The 16,615-nt window shown below is 39.6% G+C and overlaps 1 protein-coding gene across 1 annotated transcript in view; it reads right to left on the bottom strand.

Moving 5' to 3' along the window:
• col24a1 (collagen type XXIV alpha 1) overlaps positions 1–16,615 on the bottom strand; it is an 84,559-nt gene that overhangs the window by 22,732 nt on the left and 45,212 nt on the right. The window contains exons 19-31 of the mRNA XM_087830953.1: positions 16,252–16,305; positions 13,725–13,778; positions 13,586–13,639; positions 12,104–12,148; positions 11,868–11,921; positions 11,293–11,337; positions 8,182–8,235; positions 7,145–7,198; positions 5,772–5,825; positions 5,198–5,251; positions 3,265–3,318; positions 3,118–3,162; positions 2,354–2,398 (exon numbers count right to left, since the gene is read on the bottom strand). Of these exons, the coding sequence (XP_087687079.1) occupies positions 2,354–2,398; positions 3,118–3,162; positions 3,265–3,318; positions 5,198–5,251; positions 5,772–5,825; positions 7,145–7,198; positions 8,182–8,235; positions 11,293–11,337; positions 11,868–11,921; positions 12,104–12,148; positions 13,586–13,639; positions 13,725–13,778; positions 16,252–16,305 (666 nt within the window). The remainder of the gene's footprint in view (positions 1–2,353; positions 2,399–3,117; positions 3,163–3,264; positions 3,319–5,197; positions 5,252–5,771; positions 5,826–7,144; positions 7,199–8,181; positions 8,236–11,292; positions 11,338–11,867; positions 11,922–12,103; positions 12,149–13,585; positions 13,640–13,724; positions 13,779–16,251; positions 16,306–16,615) is intronic.

Raw genomic sequence — 16,615 nt, 5'->3', positions numbered from 1 at the left:
AAGTCCAATAGTCCCAGTCAAAAGAACATTCAACCGCTAAAAATCATTTACTGGCATTCCTGAATGGAAACATAACTGTAATTTGGCATCTTAATCCAGAAATAATAACATCATTTACCATTTACTATCATTTTGATTAAAGAGCTTGTGAACAATGGTGGTTTAACCATTACAGAAACATAAAAAATGATTTTGTTAATTCCCAGTGCTGTTAATTTAGGGCGTCTGTAGCATACCTCTTACACTGAGTGTGGTAGCAATTATTATTCAAGTTTTGCTTCTGTCTACTGAAAAGGTTAAACACAAGGGGAAAATATGTTTTCAAACTGTACACGAGGTGAGTGAAATGAACTAAGGGGAGAAGTACAAAAAACACAAAAGCCAATGACAATTTTTAAAGTTCACTTACTGTTTAAAAACAAGCGCCAGTTAGAGTAATGGGCTAAAAAAAAAAGAAAGAGTGTGGACCACAAAAAGATTTATGAACAGCAGTCACAACCACTGTCAGCTGCTTTAACTTAACAGAACTGCCTTCGACTGTGAGCTTCATGGGACATGACATCACAGATAGCATTGTTTTCTCACTATGACTCAATTGGTTCTTTTTTCTCTTTTTTTTTGCACAGAGAAAATAGGAATTAGAAAGAGTTCCAAGTTTTGAGAGATATTTTATTGGACACAAGATGGCGCTAAGGCGTCAGAGTTGGAAAAATGGAAACAATGCTGCATCTTTGGCAGCTGCAAGGAAAGGTAGAGAAAGTTCCTTTAAAAGAGTGCCGTAGCAGCAACAGTGGGACAAAAGCTACTGTCAGCAGGAACTCCTCGCTGTGAGGTGAGGATGTAAGCTGTGTTTGGAAAACACACAGGTTGAAACAAGTCCCAAGTTTGTGCTTGATGTCCCGTCCAAAGGATGGCACGAATGTACTGAACGGGTGTTTCACTGTACCGATGGCTGACTGAGAGAGAACGCAGGCCCAGACGCATCTTTGTAGGTGTTTGTCTCATAAGAATGATTACCAACAATCCCAAAGCGTCAAATGTTCAGCCAAGACATGATTTGTGGGCAAGTAAAGAACCTCATTTGTCAGTGATGACAAAATGAAGACGAGCCAAACAACAGCACGGAAAGAAATGAAGGTGATAAACAGCATATATATATCTATATCTATCTACATATACACACATACATACATATTAGAGAGAGAGAGAGTAGCGAGCTAGACAGATAGATATGACTGCTGTGAAGATCATCACTCCATAATTAACCAGCCCACATGGAGCCGTTTTTGACTGTCCCTCTGATCTCTGCTGTTTACATGCTTTTGCCATCTGTTGATCAGTTATTGCAGCCTTTCGCAATGCATCAAAACTGCAATTCATCATTTGATCAATAATTAATTGTAAAGACCAAAAAAGGGAAGGAAAAAAAAACAACCTAGGATTTGCTGGCAGGAGGCACCTAAAATCTGCCAAAAGTCTGACTGTGGCGTGACCTGCTGCATCTATTTGTTCAAATATCTCACTGAGTATTTACTGTGGTCACAGCTCTTTGATCAAAAAGACTGAAGTACTGAACTTGTTAATTTTCTCATGTTTTTTAAACTCTCCCGATACACTAAAAACCAGTATCTGTGACGCTGTCATGTAAAAGTATTTAAACGGCACAACATCAAGAGTCGGAGGGTTTGAGCCGTGGTTGCTCCACCCTGCATGCTTAAGTATCCTTGGTGAGATACTGAAGCCTGAGTTGGCCTTCATGATTTCACTGGAGTGTGAACGTGTGAATGTTAGATATAGCAAGCACTCAGACATAGAAAAAAGTGCTGGAATGAATGGGTGATTGAGCAATGTTATACAAAGCATCTGTGAAGGTTCTCAGTCATCCAGGTCATCGTAGTCAAAGGAGCTTGCAAAGAAAAGCGTCTGGACTTCTTTAAGTTATACAAAACACTTTGAGTGATGAAACAGAGTAGAAAGGTGCATTCCATTTCTCTTAATAAACCCTTATCTAATCTGCAACCACGAACTGGATAAACAGTTAAGAAAATGGATGGCTGTGATCAAATGAAATGAATCACAACGGGCTTAAAGTAGTGAAGATTTACTCCTTATTTCTTAAATATAAAAGAAGGACATTGTGTTAGCAACTGAGACATAATCATTTTAGTACCGTGCAACGTGCGAAACCTTGCACCCATGCCAGACGAGCAGCAAGGAGCACATCATCACATGTTTGTATTGTTAGTGCAAATAAAATGATTCTTCATGATAGCTTTAAAGTAGTATTCTACACTGTTGCTTCTCAAAGAAAATCTAAAGCTTTAAGAGACAAAAGGAAAGAAATATTACTCACGGGCTTCCCAGGAGGGCCTCTCTCTCCTGGATTTCCAGCCTTGCCCTTCAAGACAAGAAATATACAAATGAATGATTAACGTGTATTGAAATGCGTTAGGTTAACTCAAATCAAACCCATTACCATGTCTGATGGTGATACAGTTCCAGCTACTGCTGCACAGCAGAAAGAGGGAGCAGGCATGTTTGACACTGATGTCTCAAACATCGAGTTTTAGGGAATTTCTCTCAGATGAAGACAAAAATGTGAGTGTTTCACAGGAGGAATAAATAAATGTGTTGTTCATTTATCTTCAACTGCTTGATGGTTTCGGCGCAAAACAGCCCAAATGTTTACTTTCATCCTGCTACTCCTCAGCTTATTGAGATCAGGTTTCTTTTACTACAGACCGCCAGCAGCACAGGCGAATTACATTTGCGTCTAATCCGCCACAGGGGCAACTAGACCAAAGCCTCCCTCTGAAGATAAAAACTGCTTAAAGTCTGATGGAGCTTGTTGTTCTTGATGCTGTTTGAAATCAGATGCACTCGTGACCTTTCCATGAAGTGAATGTGCATCTTCAAAAAGGGGGGCGTGCTTGTTGGCTTGTCCGATGAAGCTGGATGACGCATATTTTATGACTTTTTTTTTATTATTCTTGGCGTCAGACAGATGAAGCTACATGTAAATGTACTCAAAAGCCTTCAAGTATATGTAAAACACACAGCATTCCCTGTTTCTCTCTTATACGGATGTGAAAACACGTTGACCTAAAGACTACTTACTATGAAGCTTGGCTCTCCTGTAGGTCCGATCTCCCCCTTTTCGCCCTGAAAAACATACCACCGTTTGGAACGAGATTTAGGATAAAGCCTCAGCTAACACAGAGGAATTAGTGTCAATTTCCGACTATATTTATACCATGATGTTACCTTGATGCCCTCAGGACCCAGTTCTCCCGGTGGGCCATCTGGACCTCGGGGTCCCTGTGCAAAAACAAGACGAGCCACACCACTGAACATCACTCAACAAAGAAAGAACAGTACGTCGAGCATCTAAGCTCTCACATGCCAACTATGGGTAATGAAACAGCACCACCAGCAAAGTAATTAGTCTGTACTGTTTGTCTGTTTGGGGAGGTGTTCCAACCTGATGTAGCAGCCTCCCACCCCCACAGACATTCAGGGGTTTCACAGCATTGTAGCGCCACCATACAGAGACAACGATCTATAACACCGACACCCTCAGCCCCCCTCTTTTTTGCTCCTGTCCATGCTTTTAGATCTTTCAGCTTATCTCTCCATTGAGTCTTCCTTTTATATCTCTTTCTTTGAGGACAAATCTGCTGCTATTTTGCTTGAGCCTCTCGTGTCACTCTGCTCTTTTATCTCCCTTGTAGGATTTATCGTTATATTCTTTTTCCTTTAGTTCACCTCTCCAACCTCCGTCTTGATTTAAACACCATTGAGTCATTTACTTTTGCCTTTCATGTTATAATGGATGCTATGTTCATTTATCTGTTTAATCTGTTAATAGGCTGGAAAACAACTTTTCTTAGTGGCACGGACACTGACTGAAGGCAGGTGATGTACATTCACCCCTGCAGTGTGGCACTGAAGTGTTGGAGCAGTAAAATGATGACAACACTGAGTTGCCATAAGGTTTGCTGTCATTTTAAAGGTCAGTTTGGTCAGCTTGGCTGTCTGTCTCACAACTAACCAGATGTTGACTGAGATTCATATTTATTCATGTTTTTTTGGTGGGAAAATAGGCAGAGCAGGTATTTAGTTGTTTCAATAACAGCTGTTTTTTAATAATTCACTTTAGTCACTTTTCTTTGGCCTACAATAAATCACATGCATTTACAATGACTGATGTATTTGACCTCAACAAAGACAGAACTGACACATGTGTGGATTATGTTAAACAACTCAAGTTGCAAGTGTCGTATGTCTTTCTGGGCAAAATATGCAGAAGGAAGAAAACATTCTGAGAATTAAAGAAGACGATCTCAGATGAGAACTAAAGTAATGTGGTAGTAACTTATTACAATTATTTTTTCTCCTGATAGGACACATTCAACTAGAAAGCTGCTGTTTGGTGCAGAAATGGATGCAAACTATCAACTTAAACGGGCAGTTTTTGCAAAATAAAAGTTTGAAAAGTCCAAAATGAGCTTCTGCTTGCTTACGTTAGCCCAGCATTTTACAAGAAAGCACCAAACTTTTAACTACCTTGCTAGTAAAAGAAATTTGGAAAAGCTGCTTATGTGTTAACAATTAAACGATTCTTCGGGGACTTTTCTAAATGTCAAGATACAAAACAAAAGAGTTTGTTTCCAATCAAATAAAAAAATCCAATCTTTTTTTTAGGGCAAACAGATTTCTGTTAATACCACAGGACTGCAGTAACCTTATTAAAAGATAACAGGACGTGCCGTGGCATGTATATCTGCCAAGTTGGTTCAGGAGTTGAAATTTGCTTCCTCCTTAATTTCTGCTGCAGCAGAATTTAAATTCTTAGAAAATCACAAGCACAGAAACCAGAAACTGTTCTTGTGCCACCTGTAGGTGTTGTTCTTCTCTCTGCCACACGATGTCCCACCAGCATTAAATCACCTCACTGGTTTGACCTTACAATGATTTCGTCTAACACTAGATCCATGGGGCTCGTGAAACAGTTGTAATTGCACCTATAAAGAAGCTTGGGCCATGTGGAACGACATCCACATGTCTTTTAATTGCTTCAAGCTCTGGTTTATAGGAAAGAAGATGTGATGTGAAACAGACAAACCAAAAGTCTGATGAGGGAAGTTTTTTTTAAGGGACTGATGCAGCTTGTGCCCAAATGTTAGTCTCCTCTTACCCTTCTACCCTTTGGCCCAGCAATGCCTGGACTACCCCTCTGTCCTGGTAGACCCTGTCAGAAAAAAAAAAAAACAGTGTGGATATAGAAGTGAAATTAGTGAGAACGTAGACCAGGAAATTATGAGAAGAAGGGAAAAAATAAGAATAAAGTTTGAAGGTTTTCATAATATTTGGTGGAGTTATGGTTATAATATTTAGATAACATAACTATGCATCTTCTAACCACATCATCACTAATGCTGTGAACCTACGGCATGCTGCACAAAGCCCTCGGTGGAAATGATCATCAGCCAGTTAGACGCATTGTTTACTGCTCCACGCTAAATTGTGAGAATGGGGGAAACTGACGTATCAAATAGCCCTCATAAACTTTGGGTGTTTACAAAGACGAGCGTGATCCTTCAGCACAGTTTAAGGGCCCCAGAAAATCTTGCAATTTAGGTATTTAGATGAGATTCATTAATACACAGGGAGCAAAAAGTACTCAGCAGAGGAAATTGATGACAAAAAATACACATATAGGGAGGTATGCATGAGGTTAAAATCCTGCATGTTGTTGTTGCTCCACTTACAGGTGCACCTTGCATGCCGATGTCCCCTGGGCTCCCTGGCAACCCTGGATAACCCTGACACCAAAAAGAAAGGGGAAAACATGTCACTCTTTATTGATATCGCCTACAAAATCATTTTTAAAAAGTAAAAGCGGTTAACACGACATAAAATATCCAGGCTTATCTGCACTATGCTTTGGGATCAGCGGCTAATCTGGGGCAGTGGTGAACAGAACTGTGTTTCATATTATGTTGTCTTAGAATGGGCTCCAGGCTGTTCGGTGTTGTGGTTCTCACTCACATTTTACAGTATTTTCCTATAATTATCTATGAGGGAATAACACCCAAAAGTCAAAGACATTCACTAAAGACTAGAACACTTTCCAGAAAATGCTAATCCTGCAAATTGTCTTTGAACAGAAACAGAATTTCTGGATATGATCATTGTAATCTGTGATGATTACACAGCACAAGCCTCTAAACTCAACCTCTACTCCTCGTTAATGTGGCTACATTACACCACCAACTGGTTCACACAAATCACTGCAATCCCTCTCGTAGCTCACAAACATCCTTCTTAGCCAAACATGCACGCTAGCCTTTTGACTGCCACCAGATTAGTTAGGTCAGGCCCAAAGCCACAGACATGGAGTCAGTCCAAGGCCCCTGGACAGGAAGGGATGTAGGCCAGCTTCTCTTGAAGATTCATGCAGCATTACAGCACATATAAGAAACACTGCTGCACTGGACACTGTTTTTACTCAGTCTCAGTAACCCACAATCAATGGGCACTATGTTCACTCAGCTTATACACAGCTAGGTTAGGCTTTGGCTCTCTTTAGTGTTACAATGAGGTACAAACTGTGAATGACTGTTAGTGGTCTGCTACACTGGTCACACTGCCTGTGGTAGCTCTAACTAATCCTTCAGTACATTCGATAAAATTATCTAGAGATTAGATAGGTGTCTACAAGATCTAAAAGATTCTCGTAATCTCCAAGAATATAGTACCTGCACGTTTATTTGCAGCAATACTCTATATTGTGCTGCTGTCAGTATATTACTGCAAATTTACAGTGAAAGGTTTCACTATGCAAACACCTTCAACAACAACACAGTGGAAAGATCTATTTTGTAAACATTTGTAGCTTCAGAAGTTGCAACACTGAGTAATCTGGAACTCGGGTCTCTAGAGGGTCTGCCTTCATTTCCAGGAACTAAAACATGTAACATCTGCCAAAGCTTACAGTCAGCATCGCTTAGTGGTTCGAATTTAACTCATCATCTTTAGCCATTAGTTTACCGTTTTAGTCTATTAACCCTTTTACCCTAGGTTTGTGAGCTGTCAGACAAGAAACGGAGAGCTGCAGAATATCCTGAGTGACTGCACTTACCCTGGGCCCCTTCTCTCCGGCTGGACCTGTTGGACCTGGTGGTCCCCGGTCACCCTGGAGGAAAAGGAAGAGTTGATCATTAAACCATGACCTAAAACCTCAACACACATTCGCATACAATTCTACTTAATAAAAGCCATGAAAGTGGAGAGGAGCTTCTTTAAGTGTAGAAGGTAAATGCGATGTGATGTACAAATAGCAGATACTAATATATATACTGTCTTTGGTCCTCTGCACAGTATAATAAAAGCCAAAGGTAAGCCCAGCTGATCAGTAAAGCTTCCAAGGGCTTTTTTTTTTAACAATAACTTGTTATTCCACATTGTCTCACACAGGGATCAGACTATTCGTATGGAACTGTTTTGGAAATACTTAGGGCAGTATTAAACAAATATTATCCATATATCTATAATGTGAATAGAATTTTTAGGCTGTCAGGGTATGGCTGGTGCTGACAGATTGAAGCGGGAGGAGGATTTTTGTGTAAGAGGAGTAGGAGGACAAGCAAGAATCTGACAAGCAGATGGCTTCCCACCACAAGAACATGTTCTGACAAACGGGCCTTCTGGATAGGAAGGAAAAGGGGCTGCAGGTTGAGATAGAGGGAGGGAACAATGACTGTACAGAGATTAAAAAGGTGTGTAATGCTGTGCACGTTTACTCGGCATAAGCTGAGGTGGAAAAAGAACTTTTAAAAAAAGCACTGTGTCAGAAACAATTACATTTTGAGAGTTTCTAACATCCGTAGACAAGCAAATTTGTCTAAAGAGTATCGTAATCAAATGTTCCCTTTCATTATAGCTTGACGTTCAGCAGAGTGCAGGAGGGTTTAAAGGCAATAGTGGTGATGTGGATTTGACAATATTGTTATGGATGAGGATGTGAGAGTGTTGAGTGTTTATACAAGCACGTGTTCTGGGGCTCGTGGGCCTCAAGCCACGGCTGCTTAACATAGGCCTAATTATATAGGTCTGCCACTGACAGGCAGGCAGCTCATGCTGTCTGACAGCCTAATGACAGAGAAACACACACCTTACCTTTTCACCAGGAACCCCTATCACCCCAGCTATCCCAATCAGGCCTGCTGGACCCTGGAGAGGAGAGGGATAGCGTTAAACAGAAACACATCACAAGAGGTTATATCTGCGCAAAAACCCAATCTTCATTCATCTAAGGGTTACTTCCCGACTAGTCATGACACCTGGAATGTGAGAGGTCATAGATTACAATCAAATGCTTACATAAGCAAAAACGTAGGCGCTGCAAAGATGAAGAGAAACCTGAAGGGGTGAAGATCATTTTTTACTATCTCGACTTTCACGAGTTTTTCCTAGAAATAGTACTTAACTAAAAACACTGAGAGAAACAAAGGAAAAGTAAACACATCAATATGTGCCAGTAACCACGCTATAACAATATTAATTCCAAATCCACTGCACAACCCATGTGGTATTGATACTGGGCTGTTATTCAACAAAGCCAGAACAAATGGCTGCAACCTTGTTGTGACTGCTGAAACTAAGCTGTTGTCTGGCAAAAAAAAAAAGAAAGAAAAAAAAGTAACAAATAACACATTTTTTAGTCGCACAATTGCAGTGGCTCACGTACTACGTTCACACTGCACTCAGCGTCAAGAAAAGCTATTTTGCGAACGACTCCTTGTGGGGGAACCACCAGAAAATGTAAGTATGGAAGTTATCAGAAGAGCTAAACCATTTCCAGTTTAGTCATGCTGGGACGGGAGAGTGGGGGGTGGGGGTGCTATAGTTTGAAGCGGTGCCAGCTGCTTCACTGGATAATCTGGAGTAAATGTCTCAGTGGCTGATTTGACATTCTGGCAGAAAAGCGCAGTTTAAAAAAAAAAAGTTTGTCCTCGTGTTTCTAAATATGCAAGTATGGAAAGTGAGAATAAACAGGAAGGAACGATGTGAGATGTGCAATTATTACAAGTCAGACTGAAGCCTCAGGATTAAGAGTGCATGCATTGCAACACCAGATTTCTGTGTAATAATTCAAACGATTGCCCGACAGCAGAACACGCCGGCCAACCACTAAAGCCATTGTGGTCAGTCTGCTGCTGTGGCTGTTGTGTGGTTCCCATGACTGACACAGTTAACACACTGACACAGACTCTTTGGGAGTGCTGTTCTTACTTTCACCGTACAGACACATATATGTGCCTCTATATGTAGAGGAAGAGAGAGTCCGAGGCTGAGACCAAAGTGGCAGACAAGAAGCAGACCACAATGACAGACACTTTTTTGTAAATGTTTTTTTTTTCTATTTGTCTGGGCCTAAAGGGGTGACAGCCTGAAAGTTCGTATTATGACCTTGGGGTGGGGGCTGGGGGGGCTTTAAATTGACCTCAAATCTCTTAATTGGGACATGAGCAGGATATTGTGGTGCCCTGTATCATTTAACAGAAAGATGTGGCTTTAAAAGTTTTTCCATGTGAGGCCTTGACAGGAGAGCTTTAACGGTAATGTTTTTAAGGCCATTTGGTCTCTGAGCCACAGCATTAATAAGACCTCACAGTCAAGGAGGAAATACAGCCAAAGTTAGATTTTAATAAGAAATTATTTTTGATAAGGATCTTTAAATGAATGCGAGTCAGTGACACACACACACGTTCAAAACATAGGTGAAGTTAGTTGTGAAGTGGAGACTGAGATGAAAACAGAACAATCAGTAGATAACCTCAAATCAGCCAAACTATGATCTTAAAAACTCAAAATTAAGACTCCTTTTTGACAGTGTAAAATAGTCTAACTGCACATGTAATCCTTGAGCTAGCTCAATATTTGGGCTTAAATTGTAAGAAATTCATGTGCAAAGTTACAGAAAAAGTTCTGGCAGCTTTTTTATTTAATTTATAGAAAATGTTCTATTTTATTGATTTATTTTACTTTGGATAGAAAGTAATAAAATTTAAAAAAAATAAATATACCCCGCATTTCTGCAGTAGATACTAAAAAAAGGAACTGTCATTTTGTCTGTTACTTCATTACTGCACTATGAATGACTGTCCTATCTTTATCAGTAGGACAGGCTGTAAAATTTACAAAAATACATTTAAAAGCCTTCCTTCCCATTTTCCAAAGACATCCATCCAGTGGGCCAGATTGGAGTGTTTGCCAGGACAATTCTGGCTCCCGGACCTTATGTTTGACACCACTGTCTTAGGGTGATATAGATGCACTCAGTGAAGACAGCTTGACTGAAACCCCTTTGGATCGACTCAGGGCTTGGAAGTTTTCTTTTTTTTAAGCATCTTAGATATCTAATTTATCTGGAAAGTGATGTAATGGCATTCATTAGACCCTCCATATGTTTTAGAGGGTTTTTTTCCACTCTGCATAGCCCCATGGTTCCTGTTTGGCTTCAAAGGCTCTTCTACTCAGTAACTGCTCTCATATGTGCAGTGCTGCAACAAAGTCCAGCAGTCCCACTTGGTTGCCTCCACTATGCACAGAATGCAAATATTAGCATTAAGGGGCCTCCAGGAAAGACCAGCATACTTTGAATGGTCAGAACAGTTGCGTGCGTACGAGAATCTTACAATTATGTCCCGGCATTTCTCTACTGTATCTGTGTCAAGTATAAAACCCAAAGACAGATGCACGAAAGTGCGATTTTTGCAGTTAGTTGATTTCTTTACAACCAGTCCTGACACAGATGTTTTTGGGTAATCGATGTTAAACAGTCCAACATTTTTGTGTTAACAATTTCTCTGTAAGTATGATTCATGCACAACAGCATGTCAAAAAGGCTTTTACAGGCTTTGAGCCATAAAAAAAATGGACAACACAAATGAGATCACTTCCATAGAGGATATCTGTTCTACTGAGAAGTTCCACCAATTCTGGTTTAAAGACAGTACGGTATTTGGATCGCAAGAAGAGAGATCCAAAATTTCTTAGCCTCAAAAGTAGGTCAGTAAAATAGTGATACATGAGAATGTGTTCCTGTAACCACTTCCACAGTTGCCACAGAGAACAGTTAATTTACTGGAAGCACTTCATCAGTATAAATCTAATAAAAGCTATACCACAGCCCTGCACTCTCTATAAAGGGATCCAATGGAAAACTACTAATCCACAGTACACCGTCTGCTAGCTAATGTCCTTAGAGGTGTGAAAGGAACTTACTTGTGGTCCAACTTTTCCAATATTTCCCATGTCCCCTTTCTCTCCCTGCAAGCAGTAAACATCAGAGAATGTGCTGGTTAGCTTCCTGTAGTTAAACAGATCACTGATTTGCTTCTCAAAGGATATTACAAGTACAAAAAAGATCACACACATAGACCATGGGACTACATCTTACTCTGGTTTGCCATCATGTATGATGATGTTTTTTTTGGAGAAAAACAAACTCCAGAATAAACTGCAGCTCTCTCATAATTAAGGGCATGTTTACAGCATTATAAGTCTAGGCAAGAAGCACCTCGCAAGGGGAGGAAAGCATGAGACCAATAAAATCTTAATGTACATAATACTAAATTTATTATACCACATTACAGCCAATAAAAAATAAAAGAGTAGGGAAAAAGTCTACAGTTGACTATATTACAATGTAACGCCATTTTTACAACACTGTTACGATTTTTCAGTGAGATGATGATGTCATGACTTCGCATAACTTGTAAGGCATATACAAATCTAAATTTGAAATTGCCACAAACATATGCACTTACGTATACGGTGATTAAGTGATGGGACCTCACCTGTAAACCCTCGGAGCCAGGTTCACCGATGTGGCCTTTCCTTCCAGGTCTCCCCTAAAGGTCGACAGACACATACACGTGAACGTAAGTATAAATGCTGATCGAATGATGGCAAAGCTTATTTTATTCCATCCAGTCGGAGGTGATTCATCTTTATGAACCACCTACAAAACGCTTAGCATGAGTAACGTGTGTGGCTGAGTGCAAATTCAGTGTATGAATTTGGGAGTTCTTACAGTAGGGCCTGGGCCGCCGGGTGGGCCGAGTGGTCCTTCGTCGCCCTGCAGAAACAAAGTTTGTTCAATCAAAAGTTTCCAAAGGCATGTTTCTGAAAAGCTGTAAATAAAAACATGTTACACTGATTTGAAAATTGTATAAAGTATTTATTTCTCTTCAAAAACAGATGTTAGAACTTATATTTTTATTATATTACATAATACCAGGAAGTTTAGCACACTGATGTATCACTTCTTCTTTTAACAAAATTTAGAAAGCATATGCAAGGATAACAATTGGGGAGTTTTTTTCCATTCTTAGTGGTAAATAATTTCAGCTCCATGATGGTTCAGGGCTTCTTTTTATTAATTATTAACATTATTATTATCATGATTAATGACTAACAGTCATTAAGTGAGCCATCAAACCTTTAAAAAGTGGAAAACCCATATTAATCAAACGTCCCTGTGCAGTGATTTCCACTGTAGCATTGTGCCAGCAACTCTGGGGTCATCTTGTAGCACCGTGTTACTCCTACCAATGTTTTTTTTGTTGCATGCAACATTTCCCCTCTGAGCATCCACTATCGCTAACAGATGAAGGCAATTCTGTCTGAATTGGTGATGTTGGCACATTCCCTTGTCTGCAGTACAGGAACTCCACAGGGGGCTGTGCTTACTCAATTCCTGTTTACTCTGTACACCTCAGACTTTCAGCAAAACTCCCGGTCATATCACCTACAGAAAATCTGATTATTAAATCACAGCAGTTTCCGAAATACTTAGACCAGCTCATCTGGCCTTAAACCTCTCTTCTCCCTCATTCTGATGCTCAGTTTGAGCTTCAGTGTTTTTTTGTTTTTACTGTGCCTACATTTCTAAAAGCATTGTGTGGCATGCTAATTAGATATTTACTTCAATGAGAGGCTGAACAGGTGTACCTAATAAAGTGTCCATCTTAGTTTCTTACAAGGTCTTGCAAACTGGATATGAAAATGTTTAAATTTTACTTAAATAAAGAGACAAAATTAATATATCTTGTTATTTCTCAACATCATTGTTTTGGGTAACAACCTTTGTCTGCGTACTCTGCCGTGTGTGACGGAAGAATACATTAGCCAACTCTACACCGTTGTGCATGGAGGCCAGATCAATATTCCAACATTAAGCACAATAGAAAACTGTGTGTTGCTCTACACTTTCCAGTGGATTCTGTTTCTTTTTACAGGGCTGGAAAAAATTTCAGCCTTGTTTTCATAAGCACCTGTTGGTGAATCATGACTTCACCTGGTGGAACATGCCCTGAGAGATACGGCAGTGGAAAAAAAAAATCTGAGATCTGAGCTATACCTGTGAAATATGAATAGATGTTGAATGAGAGGGAGTGTGTTAATTCATCTTGCCTGATCAAATGGAAATTCCTCAGTGAGCTATAGTTTCCACTTCTCTTCTCTGAGTGAATCGAGAACCTGGAAAGATAAGTTAGGTGTCAAATTGTCTCACCTGTATTCCTTTAGGCCCCGGTGGACCCTGGGGTCCTCTCTCACCCTGCAAACCCTGAAACACAGGTGAATGTATGACTGGATGAAATTAATGAATGAGTGGATGGATTGAGAGAGTGGAAAAAGAGATGCCATTGTACCTTTGGACCAGGTGGTCCGTTTGGACCCGGCGCTCCAATGTCCCCAGGAAACCCCTTGCAAATTCAGGAGAGAAAGAATATTGTTATAGAACATTATTATTAAGCCAAATGTTTTGATTCCTCTGCATTAACCTGTATAAGACAGAACTGTATAAAAATAATGATGGATTGCTGCTGAGCTAATGTTCTCCCTCAGGCAAGCCTGCCATGACACAATCACTCATCTCAAAAAATGTGCTTGCGAGCTGCGGCCTTTGTGACCTTTGATGACGTAGCACTCCTAGGCAGCTTGACTTTGACATTGTCGATGTGTTTCACATACTGTGCAGTATTAACAAACACTTGGTGAGATATTCTGCATAACACCTAAACACAGAGTGCTGGCAGACCATGACGGAGCAGGAAAAATTCAAGGACATATTAACATTGTGGATATGTAATAGTTTTGACTTAGAAACGCTTGTGGCTAGCAAGATAATGTGCTACATTCAGTTCAGTGCTATGTTGTTGCTAGTGGGAGAGCTAGCATAGCATAGAGAAGATTTTCCAAGTATGTATTCAGGAGTTTTTAATTTAACCACAAACTGTAGTCAGATGAGTTGATGCCTGCGAAAAGCTCCAACAACAATCCCACGCTGTTGCTCTTTCTCTCTAGTAAAACGCTCGTTTTTAGGCTTTTAATGGAACTACTACTAATACATTTATCAAGAAAAACCCCAAAAACAACGTTTTAAGCAAAGCAAGTCGATTACTGACTTAAAAAATTAAAGAACGTAAAATAATTACTTGTCTCTTCCATGACAAAAAAAACAATTCAGTCTCTATTTGTCAGAGCATCTATAGCTAATTTTAATAATTCAAATCAACATCAAATTAAAATTTTTTAGCAATTACAGGGATTATGAATGACAAAGGTAATGTTTTCTGAGTATGAATAAATAAACTGAGCCCAAAAAAGGAACAAAAGGATGGCAAAACATCCACGAACATGCAAATACATGTACCTAATATGAGCGACTTTGCCCACGCAGACACACTCAGCAGTATAAGACTCTGTGAAGTCATCAGTTTCTGTTTTAAGATTTATATTAAGCTGTTCATTATCTTCTAAATTGGTAGATAATTTGGTGTGAACGCAAACGGAATAACAACCATAACAATCAAATCTAAGGTGAGCCAGCATTTGCAGTACATGCACCGTGAATGAAAATACTTATTTTACAGCCACATGGGTTCAGCTTAAATCCTGCTACCTGCTACTTTATCCCCCTACGCTGTCTTTATCTTTGCATTATCATAAGTTTGACTTGGAGCAGCCATAAAAGAAGCACTCTCTTGGCAACGTGTCCATTGCATTACACACTCTATTAGGAAAGTAGCTGTGCCTCAATCTGTCTTTACTTTAGTCAGCATACTCCACTGAGCCAAAATACAGCAAAAAAGAAATGCTGTCAGATACTACAGTCAATATTTTAGGAAGACAAAAGCTGAAACATTTTACTCTGACCTTCTCATACTTTATACTCGACTGCTGAATACTGGCCTCAGTGAAGATCATGTTTTTAACAGTAGCTGCCTCTGACTCTCCTTTATTTCATGCAAGCGGAACAAATATTAATAATAATAATTTATTTGTACAATAATTTTCAAAACACAGAGTTACTAAGTGTGTCGACAGTTTGAATAAAAGTATACATGTTCCAACATACAGATACATAAATGGGAAAATATGAATGGAAAGCTAAGCTGTAAAAATAAGAAGTCAGTCGCTCTGATATAAGCAAGAGCCAGTCAATGTAGAGCTTTATATGTTAATGATTTGATGTTAAGGTGGATTCTGAATTTCACTTGGACCCAACAAACGGAAGCAATAATAGCTGTGATTGGTGAGCGTCAGCTAGCTTTTGTTAGCAGCCTTGCTGCTATGTTCTGCACCATCTGGAGAGGAGCTATGGAGGACTGAGAGATGCAAGTGACTGACAGTAATAGGTGGGAGAAAATTAAAATGTATTTTAAAGGCTCCAGATAAAAGAATAAATTGCAGTAAGTTTGATTTTTGCAACATTTCTTAAATGAAAGAAACATGACTGGATGAGTTTTGAGATGCAAGATACAAAACTCAGACATCGTTCAAAGATGATGCCAAGGTTCTCTGCAGATTTCTGACGTTGCTGACTGATCTCCTTAGAGAAACTGTCAAGGCCGAACACAAGAACCTGTTTTACCAGGATTGAGATGAACGAAATTTGAATACATCCACTTAAAAATGGCAGAGAAGCATTCACTGAGACGGGAGATGCTGTTAAGGTTTTAGGGCTTAACAGAAATGTACAACTGTGTGCCATCTGTATAGCAATGGTAAGAGATTCCTTTGAAACTATTAAGTAACATGTATAAAGAAAACAAAATTGGTCCAAGATTAAGTGCTGGGGGACTCCACATAAGAGGAAATATATTTGTTAATATGCATTCGTAAGTATCCGTCAGAAAATTGTGATGAAAAAATGCACAACCATGTATGCCTTACCTCTGGTCCTGGAGGCCCAGGTGGTCCAGTCACACCCATTTCTCCAATTTTACCCTGACGAAAAGAGAAGAAAGACATGAACAATTTGCTCCTCTTGTGTTGTGCGGATATAATCCCGAAATAAGTTGCTGACACCACTTTGATGATGTATTCAAATGTTAGATCACCAAGGGGATCCTACAGAGAGTCTAAAGCCCTCAGATCATGATTCTGCTTGCTATAACTGTCAGACAGGACAGGGTATAAAAAAAGAAAGATCAGAAATAAGTAAAAAAAAAATTAGCCAATAAAGACTAATAATGTTACTTCATATTTGCTAATCTGTGGTTGACAAAAGATTTTCCAAGCAGTTTCTGTCACTCCA

The sequence above is a fragment of the Neolamprologus brichardi genome, chromosome 17 (genome assembly GCF_056152115.1).
Source record: "Neolamprologus brichardi isolate AB-2024 chromosome 17, ASM5615211v1, whole genome shotgun sequence".
Lineage (NCBI taxonomy): Eukaryota > Metazoa > Chordata > Actinopteri > Cichliformes > Cichlidae > Neolamprologus > Neolamprologus brichardi.
Note: the sequence above shows the minus strand (reverse complement) of the source record. Positions and strands in the feature narration are given on the sequence as shown.